General features: G+C 40.0%; 1 protein-coding gene across 3 annotated transcripts in view; it reads right to left on the bottom strand.

Annotated features, from left to right (window-relative positions):
* DYNC1I1 (dynein cytoplasmic 1 intermediate chain 1) overlaps positions 1–27,369 on the bottom strand; it is a 295,259-nt gene that overhangs the window by 236,871 nt on the left and 31,019 nt on the right. Inside the window, exons 1-4 of one of the 3 annotated variants that reach the window (XM_044386674.3) lie at positions 23,021–23,248; positions 21,396–21,510; positions 18,517–18,607; positions 4,220–4,279 (exon numbers count right to left, since the gene is read on the bottom strand). In XM_044386674.3, the coding sequence (XP_044242609.1) occupies positions 4,220–4,279; positions 18,517–18,607; positions 21,396–21,504 (260 nt within the window). In that variant the 5' untranslated portion in view covers positions 21,505–21,510; positions 23,021–23,248. Of the gene's footprint in view, positions 1–4,219; positions 4,280–18,516; positions 18,608–21,395; positions 21,511–23,020; positions 23,249–27,369 lie in introns of those variants that run through there. The other 2 variants (XM_026506111.4, XM_026506119.4) reach the window with 2 other exon arrangements.

The following is a 27,369-nucleotide window of genomic DNA, read 5'->3' as shown; positions in this document are numbered from 1 at the left end:
TATTTACTAAGACAGATCATATTACATAAAGTAAGTCTGAACAAATCAAAAGGACACCAATAATGCAAAATACGTTCTCAGGACACCTGGGTGGCTCAGTAGGTTAAGGGGCCGACTCTTGATTTCGGCTCAGGTCATTATCTTGGGGCATGAGATCAGAGCCCCATGTTGGGCTCTGCACTCCGTGCAGAATCTGCTCCTCTCCTTCTCCCCCTCCTGCTGTCCCTCTCCCCCCTCCTCTCTCAAATAAGTATATAAATAAATAACTCTTTAAAAAAATACATGTCCTCTAACCACAGAATTGAATTAGAAATCAATAACAGAAAGATCTCTGGAAAATCCCCAAATATGTGGAAACTAAATAACACATTTCCAAGTAACTCATCAGTTGAATACAAAATAACAAGAGAAACTGGAAAGTATTTTGAACTAAATGAAAATGACAAAAATATATCAAAATTTGCAAGATGCCCTTAAGTAAGTAGTATTAATGGATAATTTTATAGCACTACACACCTATATTAGAAATGAAGAAATATCTCAAGTCAATGACCTCTGCTTCCACTTTAAGAAACTAAAGAAGGAAAAGCATATTAAGCACAAAGCAAGCAGAAGAAATAATTAATATCAGAGTAGAACTCAGTGAAATAGAAAATAGAAACATAGAGAAAAACCAATGAAACCAAATGCCGGTCTTTTAAGAAGATCAACAAAATTGATAAACCTCTAGCCATACCAGAAGAAAAAGACACAAGACAAAATTTGCCAATATCAAGAATGAGAGAGGTGACCATATCTGTAGATTCTGCAGATATTTAGAAGATAATAAAGGAATCCATTCACAGTTTTAGGCCAATAAATTTGCCAGTGGAGATGAAATGGACATATTACTTCAAAGACACAAACTGCCAAAGCTCACTCAGAAAAATACAGATCACCTCAATAGCTCCATTACTATTAAAGTTACTGAATTTGTATTTTAAAATATTCCTCCACAATAAAATCCCAAACTCAAACGGTTTCATAAGTTATTGTATTCTACCAACTATTTAAGGAATCCTTGAATATTGAAATTATGTCACCGAAAGCATGATCCATAAAAGAACAAATTTGTAAACTGGAATTTGTCAAAATTAAACAGGTTTGTTTTCTTAAAGACACAGTTAAGAGAACAAAAAACACAAGTCACAAATGAGGAGAAAATATTTACAAACTATATATCAGATAAAGGATTGTATCCCAAATATGTAAAGAACTCTCAAAACTCCATAATGAGAAAACAAACAACCCAATTCATAAACCATAAGGGGAGAAGATTTAAGTAGACATTTCATGAGAGAAGATATTCAAGTAGCAAATAAGCTCATAAAGAGATATTCCACACCATTAGTCACTAGGGAGGTGCAAATTAAAACCACAATGAGATACCACTACACTCCTTCAATTAAAAAATAATAATTTTTGGTTAAAAAAATAATAATTAAAAAAAATCCAAGGCAAGCGTCATCAAGAATTGGGAGGGACTGAGGATCTCATGCACTGCTGGGGAGAATGTATTATGCTAAAACCACTTTGAAAATACCTTGACAGTCTCTTAAGTCAAATGTACATGCACTAGATGATTCAGCCATTCAATCTGGTGATATTTACCAAAAAGAAAAGAAAGTATATGTCTATAAAATGGTTTGTACATGAATGTTCTTCGGTTTTATTTGTAATGGGCAGAGAACCTGGAAACAATGCAAATATACATCAAAAAGTGACTGGATGAACAAATCTCCATGTGCATACGATGGCCTACTCAGCAGTAACAAGGGATGAACTACCGATACACCCCTCCCATGAACGAATCTCAAAATAGTCATTCTGAGTGAAAGAAGTCAGTCGGAAGAGTACCCACCACATGGTTTCATTTATTCTATATTCCAGGAAATGTAAATGAATGTATAGTGACAGAAAGCAGATGAGCTGCTTTGGCGGATGGGGAGAAGCCGAGTGAGGATTACCAAGGGGTGTGAGGAAACTTATGGGGATGATGAGTATGTTTATTATCTTGGTTGTGGTGACAGTTTCATAAATGTGTACACATGTTAAAACATCAATTTGAATACTTTACATGTGTGCAGTTCTTTGTCAATTATATTTCAAAGAAGCTGTTTTTAAAAATGTCAACTATATTTCCATTAAAAAAACAAATCAAGTGACAGAGAAATGTATGGGCTATGATCAACCCCATGCCAAGGATCAAGAAGAGGAAATAAAAAATGATCTCTAGAATAATCTTGTTGCCTGAGGTGTAGTTCATCAAACTGTGTATGAGGGGAAGACTGCCCTGCACGTAAGGACTATCAGAAAAGGGAAAGTTTCCTTAATCGGTACTTAAAACCGTAACCTGGCTAAAATAATCTCCTCTCTCAAATATTCTCTGCATGCTCCTTACAAGCTCTCTACGATCAACCCCTCCGTGAACAGAAAATCTCATCTTTCATCTTTCTCTGACTCACTGGGCCTGCTCTGAAGTAAAATATGGCAGGCAAGGTGGGAGCCACAGATATGCCATCTCCCCAGAATAAGTCACAAGTTTTAATCTGCATAGTCAACTGAATTTTTGCTTGGAAGACACATCTAAATGGGAAAATTCCCAACTGTTCTACATCAGCAAGTGTAATTTAGCAAGGCCACAATCTGTCTAAAAATCTGTTACGTGCATAGGCTAGAGTCTCTGCCAGTTCTGTCCTCCATTTCTTTAAAAACACAATGAAATATTGAAGGAATGCACTCTGAAAGTCCCCTGAATTGTAACACACTGTATGTTCAGGTTTCTCTGCTTGATGTAAGCCGTATTTCTTGGTTATTCAAATAATGAAAACTGAAACATGACATAAAATGAACTACAAAACTAAATAGCCAAGAATTTAGAGATGTTGGAAGAGTGTTCTCCGTTAACTGAAACGTTAGGGTATCTCCTTGGTTTAGCAGTGCTGTGAGTCCGCCGAGAACTCTCGAATACACCAAGGGCCACAGGCACATGACATTTAACCAAACACCCAGACAGCCCTCAACCTTCATGTCCACCTACAGGAGGCACTGAAATTGATAGAAATCCACAGATACATGTCCAGGAATCTCGGGAATTCAAAATAAATGATACCTAAATAAATAAATGCCCACTTTGCAATATATTAGCTTATATTTAGAAAGAAAAATAATGATAATTTTGTAAAATACTGTAATAAAGTGTGCTATCCACATATGGAGGTACCCGGTGGCGTACTGGCAAATGTCTCTTAATGGTTGTGAAGGCCAGGGAGCAAGCCCCTGGTTTGTTGCATCTGCCAGTTTTTACGGTGTAAATCCTCCCACCACGGCTGATTTCAAGCGGATTTCACTGAATGCAAAGGTGGGAAGAGAAGCACAGCAGCACACAGGCTCTCCTGAGCTTCAGCACGAGCTGGTACAAACCCCCACTGCAAAGATCTCATGAACCGCTACGGCTAACTCCAATCCTACAAGAGAAATAAATCCCATTTCTAAGACAGGCTTGTGTGTTTTATTCTTTGGGGAAAAATTTTCCCATTCTGAAGCGATTTTTGTAACCTGTGATGGTACATTTCCATCAGGAAAAAAAAAAAAAGATCTTTACAATGTAGGAGACATCATCCATTATCAAATATTTGAGATTTCTTAATACTGAGAAATGCAACAAATTTGCTCTTTCTTTCAAAAGGAATCTTTACATGTTCAAACTTAGTTCAAATTTAATGCTTATTGGGAGTCCCCAAAAAAGTGAAAAGGAAGGGAAACAAACAAAGACAGGACATCTTAATACCAATTTTAGACAAGAATTAACCTAAGGCAACTTGTTAGTAGAGGGGAAGGATGGTTAGGATCTAGTCAAGCGTTTCTCCCACCGCAGATGGTGTGTGCCCCACCTTGAAGCAGAGGTTTGGGTGTATGTTTGTATTTTGGTTTTAGGGGTGTGTTATTTTGCAATAATAGGAATTGAGAAGGGGAAACCAAAAGCCACCTTTTTGTGGTGTTTTCCACAAAGAGACTTTCTTCAAGGCTTCACTTTATAAGGAAAACTAACAGAAGGAAATAAAATTATCAAACTGGAAGTTCAACAAAAGGGGGGGAAATCTGAGCAACAAGACCTCAGCATTTCAACGCAAGTGCAGCAAAAAATAATAAAAGGAGTAACAAAAGAGCAGACATATACCCAAGTTCTGAGTCTGACTGCAGCTGGAGCACTGAGGGGTCTGTGTCCCACTGCAGGGTCCTAATCGTGCAGCACAAAGGAAAAAGAACACAGAGAATTAACAAAAGGGGAGGAAAACAAACCAAACCAAACCATGTCATTCATCAAGGCAATGGCATATACAATACATACACAAAACATCTCCCCACGTCCCCCCCCAATCCCCTGGTGCAAGAAAGACCCCCTGAATATCAGGTGAGAAAAGAAAGCGGGAATCGTCCTTCCCTTTGAACATCTGTTTGATACTGGAAGCTACAGCTGTTTTCACGGAAGGAAGCCTAGAGCTAAATACTCAAACTCTACACACCTCCTCACTCCCCCCCAACTTTTTTTATTTTGTTTTATTCTGTTATCTACTCAAGACTGATTGATTTGAGCAGGTAAACTGGTTCATGTTTCTCTGACACCCCAGAGCCCATCCACACCTGGGAGCAGCACCAAGCATCTCCCATGGTGGGAAAAGAACCAAAGGCAAGGTTGCAAATGGGTGAGAGCAAGAGCGGGGGTGGGGGGTGGTGGGGGGGGTGGGGGGTGGTGGGGGGGTGAGGGGGTGGAGGTCAGGCCAGCTGGAGCGTGCCTTCAGGGCCTGCTAAACTGCTGGCTTCCTCGAGTCACTTACTGCAAGAACAACGCACTGGATTTCGAGGCTCATGGGTATTTTGGTGTTTTTTATTTATATATTACACTGAGATGATCACCAATAATATCATTTGCCTCTAAGACGCCAGGGTATCTTACATCTTTTAAATATGTCACAAGAGACAGCACAAAGTATCAACAGTTACCAAGGCATGCCATTTTCCTTGTTATTTCTCCTTCAAAATAAAAGGGGATAAAGAACTCTTCTATAAACAGCATGCTTACAAGAACTTTTCTCAAACCCCGCCCCTTTTGCTTCATCCAAGTGTGGCCACAGGCCAGGATCCCCAGCATCTCTTGGCGCTTGCTGGAAATGCGGACTCACTGACTGCACACGACAGTTTAATAAAGTCCCGGGCCATTTGCAGGCATCTCCAAGTCTGAGAAGCCCTCCTCGGCTTCCTTGTCTGTAAAGACTTACCGTGGCTTATGAGACAATTTAATTTTAGGCTGACCTGGCCTGCGGCTGTCTTCTAAACTTACGTTTAACCACCGTTCTCGTCCCTCACTGTGTCCTGTTTGATGTTCTGCCCCCTAAGAGCTGTCTGTGTGTCCTCGCTCAGATGTCAGCCGCTCAGAGAGGGTTTCCTTCCTGCACCACTTTGTAGCACTTCCTTTGTCCCCTTCCCTTACACCGCTTTCCTTTCTTCATAACACCTATGGTTTTATTATACATCCGTTTATGTACTACTGTTTGCTGTTTGATGCAGACTTGAGCCTCATAATGGGGGGAGCTATATCCCTAGATTACAGAGATACGCCTAGAAAAGTACCTGGCATCCAAACTTATATGATACAGTAGTCATTGAACACCTGAAGGAATGGATGGACAATCTTTCTCTGGTTTTCTACAAGGATCACATGCAATTATACCTATAAAGCTCCAAGTAACTATTTGATAAACAGTGGCTTTTCTTCTTACTACCACATTCACCATATTAACCATTGCTATTTCTCTGAGTCAAAAGCCTACCTGTGTGACAGACCCCATCTAAGCTCCTCTTCCAGAGGGAGCAGAACGCAGAGTCACAGCTGGCCTTACCAGCTCTGGCTGTGCCCTCGTCCTCTTACGAACGTTCCGAAACATGACAACTAAAGTCCAATGGGAACACTACTCTGCTGCTCTTCCTCAGGCCAGTGCTTCTCAAATCTCAGTGCACATACACATACTTGGGAATACCAATAAAATGCAGATCCTGGTTTGGTCGGTCTGTGACTTTCCTCACGGGCTCCAGCGGATAGAGATGTTGCCAGTCTGTAGACCACACTTTGCAGAGCAAGGTCTTCACTTCAATCAGGGGCTTTCAAACTCTGACAAGGATCAGAATGATGTGGAGGGCTTTACTAAAATACAGAATGCTGATCTCCAACTCCTGAAATTCTGGTTCAGTAGGTCTAGGGTGGGGCCTGAGAATTTGTACTCTGACAAGTGACCTTGGAGCCACCTTTACCGAATGACTGGGCTTTCACTAGTCAGCAAGCAGACAGCATCGCTGATCCTCAAGTGTGTCAGCCTCTACACCTGTGACTGACTCGAGCCTGGCCTAAGGCCCAGGCCCCTTTCAGACCAAATTACATCGGAAGGTGCAGAATGAGACCCAAGCATCTGTGGTTCGGAAAACTCTCCCGCTGACCCTAACGTGCAGCCCAGGGTGAGAACCCCTGCTCCAGACTCCCTCTGCTCAAGGAAAGCCGGCCTCCCAGGTCCTGGGCACTGATTCCTTCACCTTGTTGGTGAACGTAATGGTTGTAAATGGTGGAAGTAGCAGAATCTGTTACAGTGATTCATAGCTGCTGTGCACATGTCTCTGGGGAGCAAACATTTTATCTTTAAGGGCATATCTGTGGCTACAGACAGAACAGCAGCCTCGGCTCTGGCTGGCTATGAGAAGCAGTCCCCTGTAAGGGCAGGATCAGCTCCTTTGCCCTCAATTTGCCTGGAGGTTTCTGACGGGATGACCTTTTCTGACCTTTTCCACTTCTCCCAGGCAGGTGAAGAATGCAGCAGCTCCCAGGTGGTCTGGCTGTCCTGTTACTTATCTGACAGCTCATCTGAAGGCGCTGTATCTTTAAGAAGTAAAAATGATGATTCCATCAGAATCACTCACTCAAGGAGTCGACAGATCATCAGTCTGGAGTTTGCATTGACTCGGGCAGAACAACGAAGGTGGTCTCTGTAACTAACCCACCGCAGTCCTGCCCCACCCACCCCCAGGCACACATATATTATTCAGTAAAAGAAGTCATAGTCATCGTCAGTACCAAGCAGTGAGATAAGGAGTCAAGCCAAGGATGCAATCAAGTGGGCTAGTTTAATTTTCTCCTCTTTCTCCCCATTGTTACCCGTGGGGTGGTCAGGCTTGCACAAAATGCACTTTTTCTTTGAAAAAGAACTTAAAGCCAATACATTAAATGGGCAAAGGTTGTTTGTGTTTCCAAGGGTTGCCTAGAAACGTGTATGAAATGGTTGCTGAATTCTGTCTGTGCAAGCTTGCAGAGAAACTTTGCCATCCGAGGCAGGACCTTGGAGAGGGCCACACCCGGTCCCGGAGGAGGAGATGCAGGGTTTGTGTTTGGGTGTGGCTCCCGTGTGTCCTGACGGAGGTCTCTGTCCTCAGCGAATTGAGGATGCAGGCCTGGAGACCCTTTCAAGCTTGTTTTTCTGCCTGATATTTGAAAACACCAGGTGATGATTAAACTGCCTTTCAGTTCTCTCTTCTCCAATTGGTATATGTTGATAACCAACTGACATAGACCTTACTTCCCAACCATCTTAATATCAAGCTAGTGTACCACTGAGCTAAAATGATGGTTTCCCCCACAGCTTCTTGGGCAGTGTGAAATCTTGCCAGGTGGTTTGGTTTTTTTAAATGAAAGAAGTAGTGAAATTGTAAGTAAATAAACATATGTGAACAGAATATACTCCCACAAAATATTTTCATATAGAAATCACCCTATTTACCATAGTAATTAGTTCTCTCTTTTCAATCATTTTTGGAATGAACCCATCAATGCGTGCAGGGAGAGAATATTCTTGACAAGAGCATTCATTTACTTATTCAATAAATATCTATTAAAGGCCTAATAGGTAAAGTACTGTGATAGAGGATGAAAAGAACTCTCAAGGAACTTACACTCTTATCGAGAGATAAAACATGTATGGTTTAGGAGAACCAGGCAGAAAGTAAAACAGGCCGTAGGAACAGCACCACAGCTGTGCTGTGGGACATGGGACTTGCACTTAAGAATCTTATATTTTGGTAAAGTAATGAGATGAATGAATATCTACACCTAATGATATACTGATAACCTATACAAAAAAAGGAAATAGTTGGGATTACTTCCCCAGGGTCTGGCACAGTTTAAAGTTTCAATAAATGTTAGCTGAAAAAATAAATAAATGCCATAAGAAAGATTAATAGTAACGATACCTAGAATTTCCTTTCAGGGAGTGTTTACTGTATGCCATCCAGCCAGGCTTTGGACTGTACTTTCGTGATCCCCTGGAAGCCAGAGCAGGGAAATCTCCTCCCTCTGAAAAGATCAGAGATTCCATGCAACCTGGTTTTGGAAGGATGGGGGCAGGATTTGGACAGAAGAAACTCATTTTCATCAGTGCCAGCTGAGCTGGTTTTACTGGGTCTAATAAGAGTCTGTTATATTTTAGATGTTAATTTACCAACTTATCATGAGAACAATAGCTGCCAGGAAGAGCAATTATACACGCCCAATAAAGTCTTCTCTCCTTGAAGGCCAGCTTCCCGGGAAGCCAGATGACCAGCAGTGTCTTTGGGATTGGAGAAAGTGCCACTGAATGTTTTACTCCTACAGCGTCTCCCTGCTCCACCCCCCCCATCATGTCTGCCTCTTTCTGCAAGACCAGACATAGCCCCGTGTTGTCAGAATCTCTCTTTTCCCCCATTCCTGGGATGCCCAACAAAACACTTTCTGATTGATGTCATCTTTCCTTAACTATGTCACTTAGATTTTGTCTGTCATTCCTATATGGAAAATCATCCTGGTTTTATTTGTTTGCTTATTTGTAAGAACTGCATTTGTCTGCACTCATCAGTTTTAGGTTATTTCTTAGGGTAACTCTCTGACGATCTAAGGGAGGATTCCTGATCTTGTGTAGGGAAACTGCTGTTTGTACAAATCTTGAATAACCCAATAATTCTCTATCTATTCTGGACTAAGGAGCATTGTCACGGTTGTATGGTCCCACAGTTGCATTGGCAGTTCTGACGTTTCCCAGCCTTGTTTCAAAATACTAGATACAGAAGCTTCCCACACCATGGAAAATAATCATTCGCTTGTTTGACCCTACATATGCCAGACGATGCAGCCTCCGGTATCTCATTTAGAAAGGCTGCCATGTAACATTCAGTTAATAATTTGGGAGACAATGTGTTTTTCATTACTTTCTTTTAAAAAAAATAGACAAAATATCAAAATTCTTCAAATTAGCAGTGACCTATTCAGAGATGAACTGAACTTTATATTTTAAACTTTCTACCAATTCATCACTAACTTATTACAAAATCCTCCCTCCTTTGGTCCAGTTTTATTTGCTCAGATTCACCTTATTAGATAGAAGTAAAAATTCAAAACCAAACCAAGAAAACAATAATCCCTGGCCATTTGTTCGGAGTATAATGTAGGAGCGAAAGACACAAAGTCGGTGTTACATATACCTTGCTCCCTGACGAGTGTTTAACTTCTCCCTCTTCAGCTCTGACCAACAGTAGGTTGCTAGCTTTCATTCTTCCTTCCATCTTTATTAAACCTCTGAGGAGAAAGCCTTGAAATTCTTCCCTAAAAAGTGTCTTTGCCTTGACCTTTCCTTTGGTTATAAGAAAATGATGTCTGATGAATGTTTGGAAGGCAGTAGTTAAGGTCACTCTAACACTCCACTCACATACACCGCTGACGGCATTTAAAATCAGTGAGTGTGCAGCAAGGACCACTGACTCAGAATTGTTCCTGGACTGCTTGTACTTCCAGAAACTCAGCCTATGGAAACAAAACATCACAAGCAATAATAATAACAAAAATGATGGTGGTGATGGTGATGACGATGATGACAGCCTCCAAGTCATCAATTCCCACAGTCAATTTTGGTGGGGCCCTACCTATTCTTTCCATTCCCACAAAAGCCAAGCATTTCCCAATCAGGGTCACTCCTTCCCTCACCTTTGTACTCTAACCCTAGGTGACCTCACAGATGTCTACCTATTTTCTGCCAAAAATAACCACAAAGTCCTCATCACCATTGAGCTCCAAGTTCACTTTTTCACATGCCTTTCGGACATACCCATCTGCACACCAGAGCCATTTTACCCTTCTCGTCTCATCTGTCTTTTGTTTCCTTTTCCACCCTACAACCCTAGTTTAGGCCTTCAGGCTTTTACATCAGACCAATAGTTCCCCACTAGTCCTCAGACCTTGAAAGCGTTATAAAATTACAGTGTCCCAGACCTCACCTAGACCTGTGGTTTAAGTGTCTGTGTTTGTAACAAGTTCCCCAGTGAATTCAGTAAACAGCCACCAGGTATGGAGCCAGGAATTGCAACAATAACAAAGGTCATCCTTGTCTCAGACTCAGCTCTTTTTCTACAGCCTCCTTCACATGCATTCCTCCTCCCACACCCCCCAAGCCTTTTCCTTTCTGTACACCTTTCCCATCATCTGGAATGCTCTTTCTCCCAACTCCACTTGCCCAAAGCATACGCATTCTTTAAGGCCCAGCTCAAATGTCATGCTCTCGAGATATATTTGCACTCAATAACCTCATTCAGAGATAACTTGTCTTGCTCTGGGACAGAAATAGAGAAATACTTGGGCCTCCATGCTAATCTGCAGTTCTCTATGCTAATGTACAGTCCAAAACCTGAATTGAAGACCAAATCTGAGAATGACCTACAGGAAGTAATGAGCACTGTTACAAAGCCAGACACACTGCTGGGCTCACTCTGACTTTTTGCCCTGAGTCCAGTAACTGGATTTCTGCCTTGGTTCCGTGACAAGTCCCTGCCTTTTACCTTAGTCCTATAACCATTGCCGGGAATTCTCCTTCAGCAACGTCCACCTTCAGGCAACTGGGCCAGCAACCTTGAGCTACCCTGCTTTACCTCTGTCCTCATCTCTCTAACTCATCCTGAACCCATCCCACCAATATTTTGCAAGCTGTGCACGCACGCACGTGCACACACATACACACACACATACACACAAGTCAATAAATATTTACCAAGTACCTAATATGTGTCAAGACTCTATGTAGGGTAGTAATGAACCAGAACCACTTGTCCCAAATGAATATACTACAAATTAATTACAGATGATTTGGGAATAATGGTTCATGACATTATTGCTCATCTCTATGAGTACAAATATTTGAGAGCTGTAATTACATAGCAACATTTCCTTAGACGGCTTCAAATTAGATCTGTCAATTTACTGGAAGCAGGCTCTTTAGAAGTGAGAAGAATTCCTTATCTTTATATTCCTTGCAGGTCTAACATTTACTGTGTCTTACACACAATAAATCCTCAACTAGTTAGCGAATGAGTGGATAAATGAAGAAAAAAAGGGATGTTCTTTACTTGTCGTTTCTGCGGATGGGCGTAAAGGCCGAGGGCAAGCTGATTTCCGAAGAAATAGTTTTTACTTACATTTTACTAAAAAATGAAAGAATAAATCGGGGCATGTCTGCCCAAAACCCTTCATCTCTCCCAAGCTGAGATTTGTGCTGAGAATAAAGAGGTCCAGCTATCTTCTCTACCAAATGAGCTCAGCAACTTTATTTCATCCTGAAGCAACTGCACTGAAACGCAACTCCTCACATTCTTGTCTCTCTAAGGTGGAGAGACAGCTTGAGGGCAGAATACCAAGCTTCCCGGAATCCCAGGGTCTCTGAACGCCTGTTCCACATGCCTCCTCTGTCAAACAATCACTAGTCACTGATCAGGGAAAGAAAACGTTTGGGCCCCTGTGAGCAGAGTGCCAAATAGAAAGTCTCCAGTCGGTGTTACCCCCAAACACCTATGTTCCTAAGTGCCGTCTCCAAAGGCAATCCACTGATTAATAAGGACATTTAAAAATCTGTCATATAACTCAGTCTGTCACTGTCATTTACGTAATGTCAATCAATTAAGGATGGCATTTAAATAAAGAGATAACGTTTTACTTCCCAACCTCAATTATTTCCTTACTTAGGACAGACAATGATGATGCTAAAAATCTTCTGATGTCGGAAATATAACTGGAATAGCGCAATACATACTTACATTGGGTTCTTTAAAAATTTTTTTCCTAATTTACTGTGTGGGAATCTTCCCTCTGTTGGCTAACATCCGAGCCCTAACGTGGAGTTCCGCCACCGGCCACACTAAGCCCTGCACGAACTCCATCCGAGCTGGAGTCAAAGAGAAACCTAAGACTCCCCATCATAGAGGAAGGACATGTTTTCCCCAAGTCTCTCCTGGAGGATCTGCTGTCCAGCAAGCAGTTTCTCTACAAGAAAGCTCAGCAACCCCCTGTTTACTGGGTCATTGTGACCATATGCGGATACTTTTACCGTTCGCTCTCCTGAAGACAGAGTAAGAAGATATCAAAAATGTTCAGTCAGTTAATGAGCTACAATAAAAAGAAAATCCTATGGTGTGCCTTTTATTTTAATTTCCAAAGAGACTTTTAACCAGCCTTGAATCCATGATATTGGTCTCCCCGAAGTGCAATTCATTGGTGGCATCCTATCAACTTCTCTTTACGTAGTGATAATTTTAAAAAATTTGTATATGCAAAATTTAATAGGCTTATTAAATGTCCTTCAAGGTTTTACATTCTTTTACTTGACCAAAACCTTAGTATCTTCCCTTTAGCCTCAGATTCATCAGTGCCCCTTAGAAAATGGGGATGTTTTCACCAAAAAAAGATCAAAAGTCCTTTGAGGCTTATGTAGTGCTAGAGAACCCTATGAAATCCAGTTGTAGATAAAAATGAAAGTCCTCAGGGGCGCCTGGGTGGCACAGCGGTTAAGCGTCTGCCTTCGGCTCAGGGCGTGATCCCAGCGTTATGGGATCGAGCCCCACATCAGGCTCCTCTGCTATAAGCCTGCTTCTTCCTCTCCCACTCCCCCTGCTTGTGTTCCCTCTCTCGCTGGCTGTCTCTCTCTCTGTCGAATAAATAAATAAAATCTTTAAAAAAAAAATGAAAGTCCTCAGGATTTTCTATTGGGCATGAAGCTGGTGTTGCCTCTTAGCACATTTTCCTCTCTTGAAATCATTGAGAAACAGAAGTGAGAACCAGGCACTGCCCACAGACCTTGACTACAAACCAATTATTCTAATTTCCTTACTTTAGGGTTCACTAGAAGGTTGATCAGGAAAAGACAGAGTTTATCAAATATCTAAATTTTACCAAAGCATTCTGTCAACACGAAACTTAGTATTTACTATGTAGAAGCCTAATGTTTAAATTGAACAACATGGCATCTTCATCATGCATTCTAATCTGGACTGCAAAGGAGGCGGAAAGCCTGAATGACCTTAGTACTTTGCTCTCCAGTGAAGTGCTTCAGAAGGCATTTCTGCTGAGGACCCCTTAGGAGGGGCCTTGCCTCCCTGGAGAAAAATCTAGGGATATAAGAGTTTTCGTTAATAGATACTGATCGCTGGGAGGACCGGGATCTATTTTAAATACAACAGGATTATGTGGGGGGTAATTGGGGCAATCTGAATGTAGTGTCGACATCACAGAAGATGAAAATGTATTGAAATGGAAAAAGAGGGACACTTGATTAGAAAAGCAAGTTCAACAGCTTGTATAATGACATCATTTATCATATATATGATGACATACGTTGTGTGAAAGAATACACACTAAGGTGTTAAGAGTGCTAACCACTGGTGGCAGGAGTATGATTTTTCTCTAGTTTTTGCTTGTCCATATGTTCTAACTGTATAAAATGCACTGATGTTTCCATAATAATAAGAGATTATTAAAAATAAATATGGGGGGGCTCAAATGTCCTAATTGTTTGGAAAGTAGAACTTAATGAGGTGTTAAGACTAGATGGTCAAAAAAGAAGATAGAAATTAATTCTATTAACACCCTTAGCCCCCATTCCACTTCTCACCACAGGCAAACACCAGTAAGCTCCCCTTCTCACTATTTTGTTAAAGATCTTCTGGGATGGGTGTTCCTATTGTAATAGTAGATTGTACAATATGTTATCAGATTAACACACGCTTTATTTCTTAAATCATTTTGAAAATTTTCTTCCTTGAATCAGGTTTGGGACAGGGTGTTGCCTCCACCCTGGTGGCCAGGTGACTTTATGAGGTCAACACACTTTCCTAGATTTGTGCAGGCTAGTACAGCCTCCCATTTAGCTTTATCACTGAGAAGCCTAAGGAAACTTGGCTAACCATGAGAAGGGCCCTAGTGCAAAGCCCTCCGTGACCCACTCATGGGAATGAAAGGAATAAATGCGGGCAAATGATTATTATCACCTAGGTCATCATTTCTGGTGGAATATATGAAGGTTAGGGATTAAGAGTTGGGCGACCCATAAAGTGGTCTCTGGGGACACGGACCACAATCTGTCCTTGGCCTTGTCATGTTCAACATTTTCACATAGTTACTTGGATGAAGATAGAGCATTATCAAACTTGAAAACGACACCAACATATTTTATGAGAGAATCTAAAAAGACCTCTTTCCACTGGAAAAATGTGACTAATAAATTGTGAAAAAAACCAACAGTAAGCTAAAACTCACATATACTTAATATATGCCCAACTCTTCTCTAAGTGCTTTACAGATATTAATTTATTTAATCCTAATAATAATCTTTTGGGGGTAAGTCATGTATATCCCTTACATCAATTGTCAGAGATCACGCAGAAGAGTGGTATAGATTGTGAACATTTCTATCGGTTTGTCTAGATTAAAACCTAGCACTGAAGCTATGTTCTGTGTGAACTTGAAAAATTACTTGTTTTCTCTGTGCCTCAGTGTCCTCATCTGTAGAAATTAGGAAAACAGTTGATTCCTTCAACCAACATTTACCAAAAACTCACTATATGGATACAATCTCAAATATTACTTACTCCCTAACCTCAAGGAATTTACCGTTTCCTGAGGAAGAGAGACATATATTCGACTAAACTTGAGTCATTCTTCTTTAAGAGCTATACAGTACTAAATGCTACACTCTTGTGTATAAAAGATGTAGGCTGTTCAGTCTTAGATTAACATTTCCAATCATTTTGAGAAAAAATATTTTTATTCTTAATATTTCTAAAAGTTTTAAAATACTGGAATAGGTATTTAAATTTCCCAAGTATCATTTAACTATATACGACAACGATTACTTTTCCTTCTTGGACCTTTTTTATATGCTGAATTACAGTAACACATTTTCCTCTACTAAAATATCCTTGAATTTTTTAATCAATCCTAATTAATCATAGCATCGCTCCTTCTTAATATTGTGTTGGATTTCAGCTGCATATAGTATATTCAGGATTTTTAAATCTATGTTTACAAGTAAAACTAGGCTTTCAAATGTTTTATTAATAAACTTGATTTTTTTTGTATCTAAGACCTTGTTACTTGCCCAATATGATTATCTGAGCAATGATTAATTGCTTCTACCAAAATTAAGAGAAAGAGAAAAATGCCACAAATGTAAATTGTAAATGAAAAGCAGGCAATGACAACAGAAGCAGAAACTGCAGAATAAATTGTGACCCTTTAAGTTAAAATTAAATCACACTAGTATAATTGAAAAATTTCTACTTTCTATTCACTTATTTTAAAACATTAACTCAACTGCTCTTAAAAATCAATAAAAGGAATTTTTGTTATACTTGATTTTGTTAAAGCCCTGTTTTAACCTTTTTAGTGTAACAGGGTATATTACGTGTGCCAATTTGCAAATTAACCACTCACAGGGGTTGCATAAGAAATGTTTGTCAATTTTGGCTCTGTAAAGAAAACTTCAGTTTTGGTTTGAGATTCTGGCACATGGATGACAGAATGTATGTGCACCTTTTCGTAGGACCAGATGTGTTCATTGATTTCTGAGTTATCTTCTGAAAGATTTTCCACTTTTCAAAGAGCCCAAATTCCACACACATCGGCAAATTGGTGACTACAGAACTATACTCTCAGGATTTACCAAACTCTTTTTCCAGTCTCATGTTTTATGAAGTTAAAGTTAATAGTAATTGTTTTCAAAGATGTTTCTTCTACAGAAAAAAGATATTCCAAGTGGAATTTTAAAAACTGAAGTATAATGTTCTTCTGAAATTTAACTCTCATATCTACTTATGGAAGCAAAAACATAAATTTACATGGAATTTTCCTTAGTCCAAAATAAGGGCAGGATTTACTAAGCTATTCCTAATATCTTCTCCTGAGGCAAACTTTGTGCTCAGTTTTTCTGAAAATCATCATTTCCCCAATGCCATTTTTCTTGCATTCCTATGAAACCTGCACTCAGCTAGGGATTTAGTCATTGACTTCTAGTTGCCCATGCTTGCCAGACGTTCCTATCAAGAACTGAAGTTTGTTGGAATTTATGATTCACCTCTTCCAAAGTGATTCATTAAGTTAAAAAAGATCATGTAAGTGGGCAAAGAAATGAAGAGTAATGTTCTGGAGAAGAAATATTTATTGCTGTCCCCAGAGCGCGAACAGTGTAGGTCAGCTTTCTCTAGAAAGTTTTCAACAGGGTTCATCAACGGTGGAGTCAGTTATAGAATTTAATGCTGCCAACTGCACCCCTCGAAGTGAAGCATTAATGACACAACACCATCATTCTAAAGAAACAGGCAAATTATTAACTTAATGACAGGCCAGTGGACCCCTAAGGAATGTAATTATATTGTGCCAGCTCTTGTACAAATGTTAGATCTTACATGACTGTGTTATTGTTACTTTTTTCCCTCCCCTCAAAGACCTTTTGAAGTGTTCAAAGCAAAAGAGGAGAGAAGATGTGTGCTGTCCCCAAATCAGAAAGGCGATTTGCTAAAATAATCCAGCCTGGTGCCCACAAAAACCTCTACTTCCATTCTTCCCAAATTGAAAGCAGTGTCCACTGGTTTCCAAATACCCTATTAAAACAAAATACTCAATTCTGAAAATGCTAACAGGCAGATATGAGTGAGACAATTCCAGTCTTACGTGTTGGTTTCAGAAAGAAAAAAGGAAACACACACACACACACACACACACACACACACACACACACACCATTAACACCCTACAGCTCAGGCTAATACTAGGCTATTCTGATTTCCATCTTTTTCTCTACCAAAATTTCCTAGGCCTATATGGACACAATGGACTTTCAAAAGATAATACTTATGATAATGTGTCAAATGGCAAAAGACAAATGCAACATTTTATACCTCTCACCCAGTAACATACATGGTAGCAAGAAATGCACACAGGTGGACAGGGATTGAAAGGTACACAAACAAGGCAAAGGCTGATTTGTTAGAACAGGGATGACTGTTTCTTCTTTCATTTGCAGTTTTAGTAAAGTATTTTATGATTTTTTTTTTAAATGAAGGGTCAAAGACAGAGGTCACAAATCGCTAGCCCACAGGCAAAACCTGGCCCAGAGCTATTTTAACAAAGCCTTTAACATTTAACATTTAGGAGATTATTGCATAAGTACTTGAACTTTTAGCTTCTCAAGAAAAACTGAAAGATGTGGAAAAATGGGGTCCGTATTTCCACATGAGCTCAACCAGCCTGAGCTGTGAGGAGACCATCTGGCCTTTATAAAAGGGCGCTTCTTAACCAGTCGCCACAGGACCCCACCACCCCGCTCCTTTATGTCACCTGCCTACAGGCTCCAGCGTGTGGGAATCCCAGCCAAGGCAGCTGGATTAAGGAAGTTACCATGACACCATGCATATTAAGGAGACTTCTCTTTTCCCTCTTCACTTGTTCATCTTTCGGATACCCCTTCAGGGGTCAAATTAGAAAATGTCTATATAACCACTTTCAGAAGTTTCATAATCCTTTGAGTGTATATAGTGTAATAGAAATTGAGCAGTTGACTCAAAAAACAGAACAGTCAACCCTGATGATAAAAATTAGTAATGATAATAAAAACACTTTGGGACCGAGTTCTCAAATTAGTCAACTCTATTAAGCCGATAAACCACATGCTTCAAAAATTAAATTTAGGGTTAGAACATCTCAGTGTTCTCTTCACAAAAATTCCCATGGAAACCAAAACCAAAGTAGAATAATGAGAAGCTGGATATATATTCCGCTTGCTTTGGTCCTTTGTTGTTGTTTTGGGTTTTTTTTTTAAGCCGAACCTAATGGATGTGTTTGTGTTTGTCAAACACCACACATGATGCTCAATTAGCCCAGTGAAGGAAACATAAGTTATCATTTCTAGTGTTCAAAATCATTTCTATGCCACTAAAATAGCAAGCCACCATCAACTTCAGCATGAACTGGCTGAGTATACCTGCAGATGCATGGACATTGAACAGCGCACGACAGAGTGGCATTGGTTTTCTTAGGCCTCTGTTTTCTAATATTATTGACATCCACTGTGGCTTTTGTAAAGGGACAGTTCTTACCTTGTTAGTGGTCCCAGGTCGCCTGAGTCTTGGCTTCCGGCTTCACTAGGAGTGCTCACTGATTTCGAGGAGGGAGACATAGGGGTTGGGACTAAATAATGAAAATAACAGGTATCCCACGTTAAAAAATGCAGCGACTGCACTGGGGAAGAGCAGTGTCAGACAGATCAAAACAAATGGGCCCAAATTAAAGTGGTTGTATGGCCAGGAGAGATTAAGATGGGGTAAAGAAAAAAAAAAAAAAAAAAAGGAAAGAAAAGGAAGAAAGTCAAGTAAATTTTTCATATTTTGGAAATTAAAATTTGAAATGAATTTAGACAAAATTAACTTAGGGATTCTAAGCCATGTCCACCTCAGCAAAGTGAAATGGAGAATCAAAACAGCTATCCAGATATTTCAAGTCAAATATCTCTTTAGGGTGAACTATCCGGATAATTCCAATTCTCCACTTTATTTTGTTAGCATTGATGTGACCTATTAAAAAGTAAAATGGGTGTCGATAAAACTTTGAAAGATCATGAAATAAGTAATTCTGAGTAATTTTAAATGGCCAAGGAGAGTCAGTCAAGGCTGTTGTGTGTGCACTGGAGGGCAATTGATTCTGCAGTGGAAAACAAACTGCATCGGCTCTGAGAGACTAAGTGTCAGATAGAGAAAGGCTAAATGGTGAACCTGGTAATTTAAAAATCTCTTTCGAAACAAAGGAAAATGCCAGGCTGCTTTATTTTTACATTTAATTAATAGTTTCATCCCATTGTATTGTTTACTGGGTTTGGAACTGGGTTTCCTTTGTTTCCGGCAGCCCTGGAAGGCACAGCCATGGGCACATAACTAAACTGCCATTCCGAAGACAAGAGAGAGAAGCTCGAAGAGGGGGGTCAGTGCAAGCTGAACATGTGAGAGCAAGGATGATAAAAGAAAAAAGCTAAAGGAAATGCAAATGTATTTTCCTTTACTCTATCCTTCAGGTACAAGCCCAATGTCCTCCAGATGGAAGCTGCACCAAATAGCCAAGATGGCTCCAGTCCAGACGAGTTCAACGGTTCTCAGTATCACACATGCCAAAGAAGCCATATGGACAGAGAGGACCTTCAATACATTAAGTGTGGACGCCCATTTGGTTTCAATCATGTGCAATTTCCTTTTTTTTATTTAATAGAGTAAAGGGCTTAACTGTTTTGTCCAAATCTTATAACACGATGGCAGATCTGTCAAGAAACTAGGAATTTCATGTGGTCCCACAATTAATTCACTGATTACCCTCTGCAGGAAGTCAGAGGCTAAGTTGGAGAGATGGATGAAAATTGAAAATGGGCTCTACTCTTGCCAGGTGCCCTAGCAGGAATGCAGGGATAGCTCAGAATTTGGTCATGGTGGTCATGGTTTAGAGATATGTAACTGTTTTGTTCTGAGAGTTTAATTGCTGGCTTTACACAGAAGAGAGGAAAGCAGGACATACTACTATGGTGTTTGTCCAGTGCTCACACCGCAACAGAATTTCCAAGGCTATTTTGAGGCAAAACTACAATGGATTATTGCAAAGTGTCTAAATTATGCCACAGTTCTACTAAGTATTAAAAAGTCTATCCGCTCTTCAAAGAAGGCCCATCAGTCAAATATCCCGCAGGTTACATCTTCCACACCATAAAGAAGTTAAATGGACTTATCAACATCCTAAAGGAGCTTCTTCTATCATTGTGAGACATATGATTTTACCTAATACAAACTGGGGTTCAGTATAAAATGTTTTTTTTATAGTGGTTTAATTTTATGTGTATATTTTGAATTGCATCCAGCAATATTTAATAATTCATATGCTTATATATTTTTAATTTGTATTAATAAATTACTTGTCATTTTGTCATATACGGGATAACTTTTATTCTTAGTTTAAGTAACTATGAAATAAATGAAAATTTATTTTAATATAAAAGCCAATGATGGGATTTGAAGAAAACAAACCATTTTGAAATGGAGACCTGATACTGCATTTTTATATGCATTATTTTTGAAGTTTCTCTTTCTTTCTTTCTTTCTTTCGTCTTTTTTTTTTTTTTTTTTTTTTTACTATATTGGGTATCATGTAGTTTTACAGACACCCTAAGATTACCCTGAAATGTATAGAAAGCAAATGGATAAAGAAAAATAAAATAAATTATCACATGAGAGATATATAGTTAAGTGACAGAATAAACACATCCCGTAGAGGTATACCTTTAACACAAATAAAACAAATAGTTCAATATCCAAACCCTAGTGACAAAATGAGATCATGGACAATTAACTACAAATGAATGAGTTGGAGGAGGGTTGTTGCAGTGAGAATGCCAATTAGCAGTGAAACCAAGATCTACAATAGAGTCGAATAAATTTAAACTTGTTAAGTAGCTGCTAATCTGTCACTATTTTCAGTTTCCCTTCACATTTCCCGCTGAGCTTTCTATTTTCATCATGGCATCACTCTGTGCCTGTGGTGGTTATGAAATTCATAACCAGATTCACAGTATTTAGGTTGGCAGAGAAACGCTGGGATTCAATGATAAAAATGAAGAACAATTTAAGAGAAAAAAAAAAAAAACTCCAAGATTTCTTGTATTTACCATGTGGCAACTCATCTAACAAGCATAAAAGAATCTACTAGTCCCCAGTAGAGAAGGCTGACCATATAATCAGTCAAAAAGCAGCAAATCGCTACCGATTCTATCATCTGTCCCATCTCCTTCCAGCCCCCTCAATTCAAAAAATAAATACACCTGAACCATTAGCCACAGAATTCCCTTAAAAATAAAAATAAAAGAGACATAAAGGAATAGTAAATGCTGGACATGGTATAACCCATGCAAGACAAATTTAAGAAAACAGTAACACTGTTGAAGTACCTAGAGGGGGCTCTGGCGATATACCAATGCTTTGCAGAAGAGCCTCTGTCTCTCTGCGCTTGCGATCCAGGTCAGAGTCGTCCTGAACAGGTTCTTTCTTTTGCTGCATATCAGCCTAAAAAGAGTAGACGCCAGAAAGAAAAGTTAACAACAGAACTAAATGTATGCTTTTTCTGGCTCAAACTGAAAATGGTAAATGCATGGCGTGAAGACCAAGCAAAAGCCCTAAATAGACATGATCATGTGTATAAAGGATGAAAAAACACTGTCACTGCTCCATTTAATAATTGCTAACCCGGTAATTTCTCTTTTGATTGACGGGTTGTTTTTTTTTTCCCTGCCTCCATCACATGGTATGAAAGCTTCTCTCACCCATTTTTAAAAGAAACCATCAGGGCTAAATATTTCTGACTGGGATGAGATTTTTAAGAAAATTCTGTTTGTTTTTTTTTGACCTCGTTGTCCTTTCTGGGAAGACATACTATCAGTTCTTGATGAGTGTATGTTTGTAATATTCACACCCCATGTTGGAATCATGCAAACAAAGAATTATTGGGATCTGGCTAAAAAATAAAATTAGTTATAAAATCTGTAACTGTAAAATATACGCTTTGTATCAGCAATCTAAGTTCGCCATGGTTTAAAATAAACCAGGCTACAATGTTTATTAAGGCATGTGAACAATATTGATATGTGTTACTTAATTCCAAGTTTCATAGGCTTCCATTAAACATATTACCTCAAAGGAGAAAATTATCATTTAGAAAAATATAGAACAAAAAATCATTTAGAAGAAGTTTCTTTCCCAGATCCTTTAAAAAAAAAAAAAACACCTGCTGTGTGAGCGCCTCCCATAGACAGATACTATGCCCCACTTATGGTTTTTACAGGACAGTGACATCAAAATACAGGTTAAAGGTCAGTGGTGAGATTCTGGGGTCATTAAACATTCAGGTCTCTATTCTTTTTCCTAACACAGTTAACTACTTAAGATGAGGCATTTGTCCCACCTCTGAAACAAGGTAACATCCTATCTGATGTGCGGACAAAGCTGTGTGAGTTTACAAAAGTGAAGCTGTCTTAAAGCTTGTCCAAAACCTCTAATCCAGCTACCAGACACACCTTCCTCCCCAGGGCCAAGTTAGGTACCCTAACAGGTGTAGGACCTGCTTCAAGGGTGTAGAGTACTTTTCAAAGCACCGAAGCATAATTTACGTTGTGGCATCTAAAGCGGAAGAAGTCCATGCAACTTTTGCTTTACTCCCAGATGATAACCTACACACTAATCATAAGCAAAATGCATCTCTGCACGTAGTGCTGGGCTCAACACTTTTGTTATCATTCGCCTCAGGCAGTCTATCTGTCATTAGAGGACAAACTGCCATTATGGGGGCTGATTGTGCCAATGAGAGCGCTAGAGGATCTCAGGCACTCTCACGGAACCCAAAATTGTGAAATGGCAGTTTCACCTCTATCTATGAAGATAGCAAAGCTCACGTTGTCTTCCAATGTAAACATTTGAACTGCTGAAGCAAGTTCCAAAGTGTATGTGCACCACAGAGGCCAAGACAGAGCCACCATGAGGGAAAGGACCTTGCAGCGCCAGGATCTAAATCAACACTCACAGATCATAGGGTCGAAAGAAGGATGGAGGAAATCCAAGGAAAGGGAATTACCATCGCGGCTACTGAAATACAAATGGGAAAACTAAGATAAGCAAAATCCATCTTAGGAAGCCATTTGGAAACAAGATGGTTTCACGGTGAAGAGTTTAGCCCTAACCAGACTGCCAGCTTTACCGAGGGCAGACGTGTGTTTTATTCTGTTCACCACTACATCCTCACATCTAGATCCTGGCTGGACACGTTAGATGCTCAATAAAAAAAATGTATTGAAGAAATGAACTAGTATCTGTCTCTGGTCATTATTATCTATAACCATAGAATTTCAGATTTATACAGCCTTCAGGCCAATTTCTACCAACTGTACCCCACTCAGCAAGCCCTTTACAGCACCGCTGTCAGAGGGAGTCCTCTAAACTCCCAGTGACCCAGTGCTCATCACAAAGCCATTTCTATATCCTAGCAACAAAAAGATTCATTAACCTTGCCTCATTCGTTCAACAAAAACGTAGTGAAGGACAACACAATGCCAGGGGTAAGGAAACTTACAGGTTCTAACGGAGCTTAAAGAGAGCGAACAGAACAAGATTTGCCTTGTCCTTTCCTTTCCAATAAACATAGGACACATTATCTCTAACTTTCTGTCATATATGTTCTATGTGGAGAAGCACAGAATTTTTTAATGAATTCTAACTTTAATCATTAAACATTCAAGAAACACACAAGAGGGTAAATCACACATCAGCATGTATAACCATGTTGCATACGCTGAAAAACAGTACATCTGAACTCCACCTCCAAAATTTCACTCCTTTTCTTATTAGGTGCCTCTACAACTCATTCTCTGTCGTCCACCTTCCTCATTCTTAAGGAAAGAGGACAATGACAAATATGAACAAGGTGAAACATCTGTCTAGATGTAACAGAAGCTTAGGCAAGCTATCAGCACTCAATGGTGACCATGAAAAATGCAAAAGTAGGTAACTGGGACTTACTGGAAATTAAGGCAATTCCTATCTGTTATCTATTAGCACCTTAGACTAAATAAAGTGTTACCTCATCCAAGGCAGCTAGCTGTACCAAATGCACCAGTCATGAGTTTTGATTTTTCCCATGTAATTACTACAGAATCCTCATCTACTTTAATGACTCAATAGGAGTGATTCTGCAGTGCTAGCAATTAAAAAAGGTGCTAGGTGTCTTTCCCAGCAAATCATATTTCTGTTTGGAAGAGTAATCACATCTGAGACCCAGAGAGGAAAATCAAAGAAAGGAAATTTGTCAGCTGAGAATTGTCCATCACTTTTTCAAAGACAGCTCCATAGTTATAAGAGGAACAAGTGAGGACAGGCCAGGAAACCTCTGTCCATCCTACCTTACAGCAATTCAGCAGAAGGCCAAGGACAGGATGAAACTTCAGGGTGGCCCCATTAAGCACACCTCATGGCACGAAAGCCAACTTTTCCTGAAATTGGGTCTGAATCTTAAATAGTAGCCACTATATTTATTTTAAAATCAGATTTCATCCATAACACCACAAGCAAAAAAGCAGTTGACGTCCAAAGAAGCAGACAGCAGTAATTTTATACATGCATACTTTTCTAGACTCTGTGGAGATAATCAGCCTGGGTGGTCCTAATTCACACCAGTTTTCAGTCACGGTAAAAATAGTCACTCAGATGAGCATTAAAGAGCGTTTTGTTCCCTTTCCAGTCTAAATTTGCTTTATTTAAAATATAAGCCTAAACAAAGTTAAAAATCAAACCTCTAAGATTAAGGCTATTTCTAACTCACTACAAACACCACAAACACTGGAAAATCTTAAACTCAGGAGTCCATGACAGTTGAATGGAGCATCCCACAGACTCAAGATCAGAATGTCCAAGGATATCTGTAGGAAAGAATTCCAGATGTTTGGAAAGGGTGTCTGTGAGCAGCATCCCAGACTAGTGCTAACTAGTTTGTGTGTTCATTCATGCACTCACCCTACAATCCTTTACTGAAGTCCTACTGTGTGGCCCAATCTGTGCTAGACATTGACTCGATGAAAAACACCAGCCCTGTCCTCAAAAGCCTGCACTCTATTGGGAGAGAAAGACAAGTGAAGAGGCAAATATAATGCTCTGTGCTAAATGGTTTGATAAGGTCAAGGATAGGGGCAGGACTTAGCCATGGGGGGTGGGCGGGAGAAAGGTATCACAGAAGGCTTTCTGGAGGAAGTGACATTTGAGGTAAGAATGGAGAGACACGTAGTTAACAGCCAGGTGAAGGACAATAGGGAGAAGCAGGAGAATGGTACAAGCAGAGGAGAGTATTCACAAACTCTCCATCGAGAGAGGGTGGCCCATAGGTGATATGGAGGTAGCCGAGACTGGCTGGAATCTGGGTTTAGGGAGAAGTGGGGGAGGAAAGAGAATGTTGTCATGTCTGTCCAGGATCCCATGACCACTACAAGTTGGAGAAGGGGTAATGAAAGAATGACCCCAGGCTTCTGTTTGGGACAACATGGGCTGGAAGACGGGATCCTTGCCAAGCCTGGATGTAGGGGGGCTACCTCTAAGACTTAGACTTCTGGGCCCAGTTTCCTCATTTGAAAAATAAGGATCGCAACAGATTACTTCCCAGTTTTTTGCAGCTACAAAATGCTATAGTTCTGGGAAACTGGAAGCCTGGAGTCATAAGGCCCTTCCAATAACGAGGCATTTTTGGAAGATGGCCTCATCAGCAGGGTCCCGATAAACAATAGCAGCCAACTGTACGGGCAGCATTCTCCCATTCTGGTAGCCAATCTCGAGAGTGGAAGAACAGCTCTTTCTTACTGACCAGTTCCTCTGTGCCTTCCACTGCTCTCCAATATCTCCTCATATCTTCACAGAACTCTGTGAGGTAGGCACTGATCTTTTCTCTATTTTACAAAAGGGAAAACAGGGTCAGAAAGGTCTCATACTCCTTCAAGGCCATTCTGTGATGGGCAGAAGCCAGGTTTCAACCCAAAAGCCTCTGTGCATAACCACTGAGCTTTACTGTCTCCGTCTCACAGCACCGTCTGCTTCGACAAACCAAGGCATCAGAGTCTACAAAAGGTACTTCGACTGAATCGAGCAAAGATCAGTTGCAGGGGGAAATGGGTTGCTGAGGACAGGACAGGCTTCAAAGGTGGTATAGTCCAATGAAGCCCAATGTCAGGCCCCACTGGGCTCTTTCGAATTAAAAACTTTGAGATGGAAAACGAGGTCTCTGTATTACAGCCATAGGAGTCCCTGGAGCGAGGTCAGGATATCACAGACTTCAACCCATGGAAATGAGGAAACTAAGACTATGTGACTTAAATTCCAGAACCAGGAATATGTAGAGCTCAGGTGTAACACGCTCCCCACCACCTGCCACTGCCCATCTCCCAGGGCTCCGTCTGTTGTGTAACTGAATCTCCATCAGGCAAAGCTGCTTGGTACAGAAACAAAAAGGGTGGCCTGTTTCAGTCTTGTTTGCCTGTAATTCCCCCCCAGTGTGTAAAATGACAAAGATGAAGCAGACAGCATAATTTGGAACCAGATTTCCCATACCACATCACATTTTGTAGTAATTCTATGAAATTCAAGTTAGATATTAGAATGTCAGTTTAAAAGGAAACTGGTTATTAGTAAAGGATAACAGGTGCTTTAAAACTATAGTAAGTGTTGACATTTGAAGGAAAGGAAGCATAATAACCTAATGCTTTTTTTGGCTTTGCATGGAAATGAATAGCCATTCCTTGTCAATTCTCACCTCTACTTCACTCAAAGACTGCATATATAACAGCAAAGATCTCCAAGAGAAAAACATTATGTGTACTGTCAAGGAAAAATAAACCAGGGCATCAATCAAAGTCTAATGGCACAGAGAGATGCTAGATGCCAGAAGGCTAAAACGCAATTGCAATTATGTTCTACTTTGTTGGAAAATAATTGTTATAAATCTGTTACCTTGGTCTCCCAGCCTTATTGTATGAAACAACACTTATTTAGATTGGAAGGCATCAAAACACATTTTCTTTTTCCTTACAGAAAAACTCTGAGTATGGAAGCAGCTCTGGTTTCTAAACACACAAGTGTATCACACTATATAGAGTTTCCTTCTCAGAAAGCTATTCAAAACTACCTTTGGCATCTGGTTTTTGTCCAAGATATGGGCTATTTCCACATGACCACGATAACTTGGAAAATTAAAAATAAATTATCTGTTGGATTGAGATAATAGAAGAAAACATGATATGCTGGCAACACACGGAACTGGGGAGCAAGAGCCCCGGATTCTGGGTGTGGCAGACAGAAAAGCTACAATTCACCTCCGGGTTTCTGCTCCTTTGTTGGCAT

This window comes from Ursus arctos, unplaced genomic scaffold, assembly GCF_023065955.2.
Source record: "Ursus arctos isolate Adak ecotype North America unplaced genomic scaffold, UrsArc2.0 scaffold_3, whole genome shotgun sequence".
Taxonomy (NCBI): domain Eukaryota; kingdom Metazoa; phylum Chordata; class Mammalia; order Carnivora; family Ursidae; genus Ursus; species Ursus arctos.
The sequence above is the reverse complement of the archived record's forward strand: the minus strand, read 5'-3'. Positions and strand labels throughout refer to the sequence as shown.